Raw genomic sequence first — 3,018 nt, 5'->3', positions numbered from 1 at the left:
CCCCCCCCCCCCCCCCCCCCCCCCCCCCGCTCACAGACCTTACGTTACCCTGCAGGGGCTTGCTGGGAGGCCCCGGCCCCCACACCTCCAGCCCAAGGAGCTCGGCCCAGCGGGAGTCATGAATTCAACCCAGTCGGTCCCAGGAGCGCAGTGGGGGACCGGGAACGGACAAGGGCAGGCTGGGCAGGTCTCCCGCGGGACCTGGCGTCTGCAGTGGGCTTCGTGTGGACCTGCCTCGCAGACGGAGGGCCGCAGGCAAGTCACCCCAGGATTAGACCATGAGCAAACGTGGAGGGCGGAAGGCGCCTCTGGAGGTGCCGCTGAAGCCTGGGTTCGTCAGAGGCCTTGAAGCAAGTGCAACGGCTCCTCAAGGCCTACTGCTGACAAGATTCTATTTATTTATCCGACAGAGAGAGCACGAGCAGGGGGAGCGGCGGCAGAGGGAGATGCGGACTCCCCGCGGAGCAGGGAGCCCGATGCGGGACTCGATCCCAGGGCCCCGGGATCATGACCCGAGCTGAAGGCAGACGTTTAACCGGGCTGATCTTATTGAAGACTGGGACGATTTGGTCAGATTTTAACTCTGTTTCGTGCAGTGTGAGTCTCTCCATCTTTTATTGCGGCTGCCCGCTGACCCCTCCCCGGCCTCCCGCCCAAATATGGCGAGCCCCCTCTATGGAGGCCGAGACACTTCCGCCCCCTTCCGCAGTGACTTCCGCCCGGCTCGGCCTGGCAGGGGTCGCCGCCGCCGCCGCCTGGGCCGCAGTCACGCACCACTGATGGCCCCAGGGCGCTCCAGCAGGGCTCTGATAGGATGCCGAATAAAGCTCACCGTGAAGCAAGTCCCACTGGACGAAAATTTGGTCGTAGCATTCCTCAGGTAAGAGAAGCGGCACCAGCGCCCGTTTGAGCGGGCCGTCTGCCTCGGCCGCCATGTTGCCAAATTAGCTTCCGCCTGTCCGGGTCGCCATTGACCCACGCTGCGCATGCGCGCTCTGGGCCCTCCGCCCCGCTGCTCCCCGCTCTTTCTAACGCCACCCCATCTTCAGCAGCGCGAAATAGGTCTCGGCCAGAGACCACGTTTCGGAAGCACCATCCCTGTTCGCGTTTTACGGCACGCTCAAGCTTGCGCCTGCGCAGTTCCGTCTATCGCGCCTTTGTTTACGCTCCCAGTTCGGAGGCAACACTGAGCCTCCTGCCTTTCTCCGCTCTTCCTGCGCGGCGCCATCTTGTCTTCCCCTGGCCGACTCCACCTTGCTCGAAGTTGAAGGAGAAGGAGCAGGAGTCTCGGGAAGGGCGTTGAGTGGGGGCGCCGTGGCTCCCTCTTTCCTGTTGTCTCGGCGTCTCCCGAGGGAAGGGCGTCGGCGGGAGCAGGACCGCCTGCGCCAGTTAGCCCTCCGGAGGTGCCGCGCTGCGCGCGGGCCCGCGTTCCTCCCTCCCCGGCTCGCCCGGGGCCCTGGCGGTTGGGTGCGCCCGCAGCTGCTGGGCAGGGGCGAGGAGGCGGTGGGGGAGGCGAGCCCCCCGGCCCGAGGGTTCCCTCCCACGCCGCCGGCCCCTCCGCCGAGCGAGCCCAGCGGCGAGGCCCCGGGCCCAGCAGCTCCCCTTGGGAGAGGCCAGCGTGGACAGCGATGCCCCCCGCCCCCCGCGCTGGGCCCCCGGCTGCCAGCCATCCCGGTGGAGGCGGGCCCGGCCGTGACGCCCCGGTGGCCCGGCGCCCGCTGCAGGGGCCCCGCTGTCGAGCAGCAGTTCTTTGCCAGTTAGCGAGGTCACACGGGATGTCCGGGGACGCGGTGGGGTGGGCCTCCGGCCTTGCAGGGCCCCCGCAGCTGGACGGGCCCCACCCTGGCTTCCCGGCGATTGCACCGCGGCCTACTGTAACGCGGGGCAGCTGTCCTGGGGCGGCCACGCGCTCCCTGTAGGCACACCCCCGGGGCAGGGGGCCCAGGCCGGAGGCATGCTGTTCCTGGGGGAGCCCAGGGCGATTGGGGGTGGAGGTGAGAGTCCCCACGGCTGCCCCGGCTGGGATAGGAGCATCCCTGGTGCGGTGAGGGTTTAATCGGCGTGCTCACCCAGCCCTGGACGCGGTGGGCAGGGCAGAGCGTTCGTGTTGCTACGGAGCTCGCACAGGAAGGTGTGACCTTCCCACCCCCACTCATTGGCCATTGCTACCTGCTTCACCTCTGAGTGCGAAACCGGCTTGGAGGGCGAGGGGTACTGGAGCAGCCAGAGGCCCGGGAGGAGGAGGAAGGGGCCGAGGCAGATACGACGCCAGCTGTGCTAGGCTTTGGGGGACGAACCGACGAGGGCATGTGGTCACCCGTGACGGTCTGGCTCCCTGAGACTCAACCACGGACGGCGCAGAAAGGCGTGCGACTGACACTCAGGGCTTTTAATCCTGGCAAGAAGGGCAGGGAACACCGAGGACAGAGGTTGGAGCAGGTTTTAGTATTCTGGGGCCGGGAGAGGAGAAACTGCGCACGTTTAATGAACATCTTAGCTCCACTTTTGCTCCTGAAGACGGAGAGGGAAGGTAACTTTGGTGCTGAGTCGCTTGAGTGGTGAGAACGCAGGGCTCTGCGGTGTCACCTGGTACTGGAACCGGTGCTCAGAGGGGCTGGTAGGCTGGTGGCCGTCTCCGGACGATGCAGAATGTAACCAGCAGCAGGGTGAGGAGGCCCAGCGAGATCAAGCCGATGATGAGGGGCAGCAGGTTGAACTGGTCGCTGGGACAAGAGAAACCTGGCAGAGAGGGAGGGCCGGCAGGAATCGGGGTGGAGGCCGCGCCCAGATGGGAGGAGGGGGGAAGGCGTCGGGGGGGGGGGGGGGGGGGGGAGGGGGGGGGGGGGGGGGGGGGCGTTGGGAAGTAGGAGATTGGCGGGGAGCTTCCCTAGAAGACTCCGAGCAGTAAGGAAAAGGGCAGAGGGGCGGAGTTGCGGAGGAAGCAGGACAGTTGACAAGCCTGAGAGAGGAAGGGCGGTTATGGGCCCGATGACACGGGGGGGGGGGGGGGGGGGGGGG

The 3,018-nt window shown here is 67.1% G+C and overlaps 2 protein-coding genes across 2 annotated transcripts in view; both read right to left on the bottom strand.

Moving 5' to 3' along the window:
- MPDU1 (mannose-P-dolichol utilization defect 1) overlaps positions 1-991 on the bottom strand; it is a 3,642-nt gene extending 2,651 nt beyond the window's left edge. The window contains exon 1 of the mRNA XM_025864384.2: positions 833-991. Coding sequence (XP_025720169.1) covers positions 833-935 — 103 coding nt within the window. The 5' untranslated portion in view covers positions 936-991. The remainder of the gene's footprint in view (positions 1-832) is intronic.
- Positions 992-2,605: 1,614 nt separating this feature from the next.
- Positions 2,606-3,018, bottom strand: part of CD68 (CD68 molecule) — a 1,743-nt gene continuing 1,330 nt past the window's right edge. The window contains exon 6 of the mRNA XM_073881491.1: positions 2,606-2,739. Coding sequence (XP_073737592.1) covers positions 2,606-2,739 — 134 coding nt within the window. The remainder of the gene's footprint in view (positions 2,740-3,018) is intronic.

Source organism: Callorhinus ursinus, unplaced genomic scaffold (genome assembly GCF_003265705.2).
Source record: "Callorhinus ursinus isolate GAN/ISIS: 27379988/994484 unplaced genomic scaffold, GSC_fseal_2.0 scaffold43, whole genome shotgun sequence".
NCBI lineage: Eukaryota > Metazoa > Chordata > Mammalia > Carnivora > Otariidae > Callorhinus > Callorhinus ursinus.
This window is presented reverse-complemented; position numbering and strand designations above follow the sequence as displayed.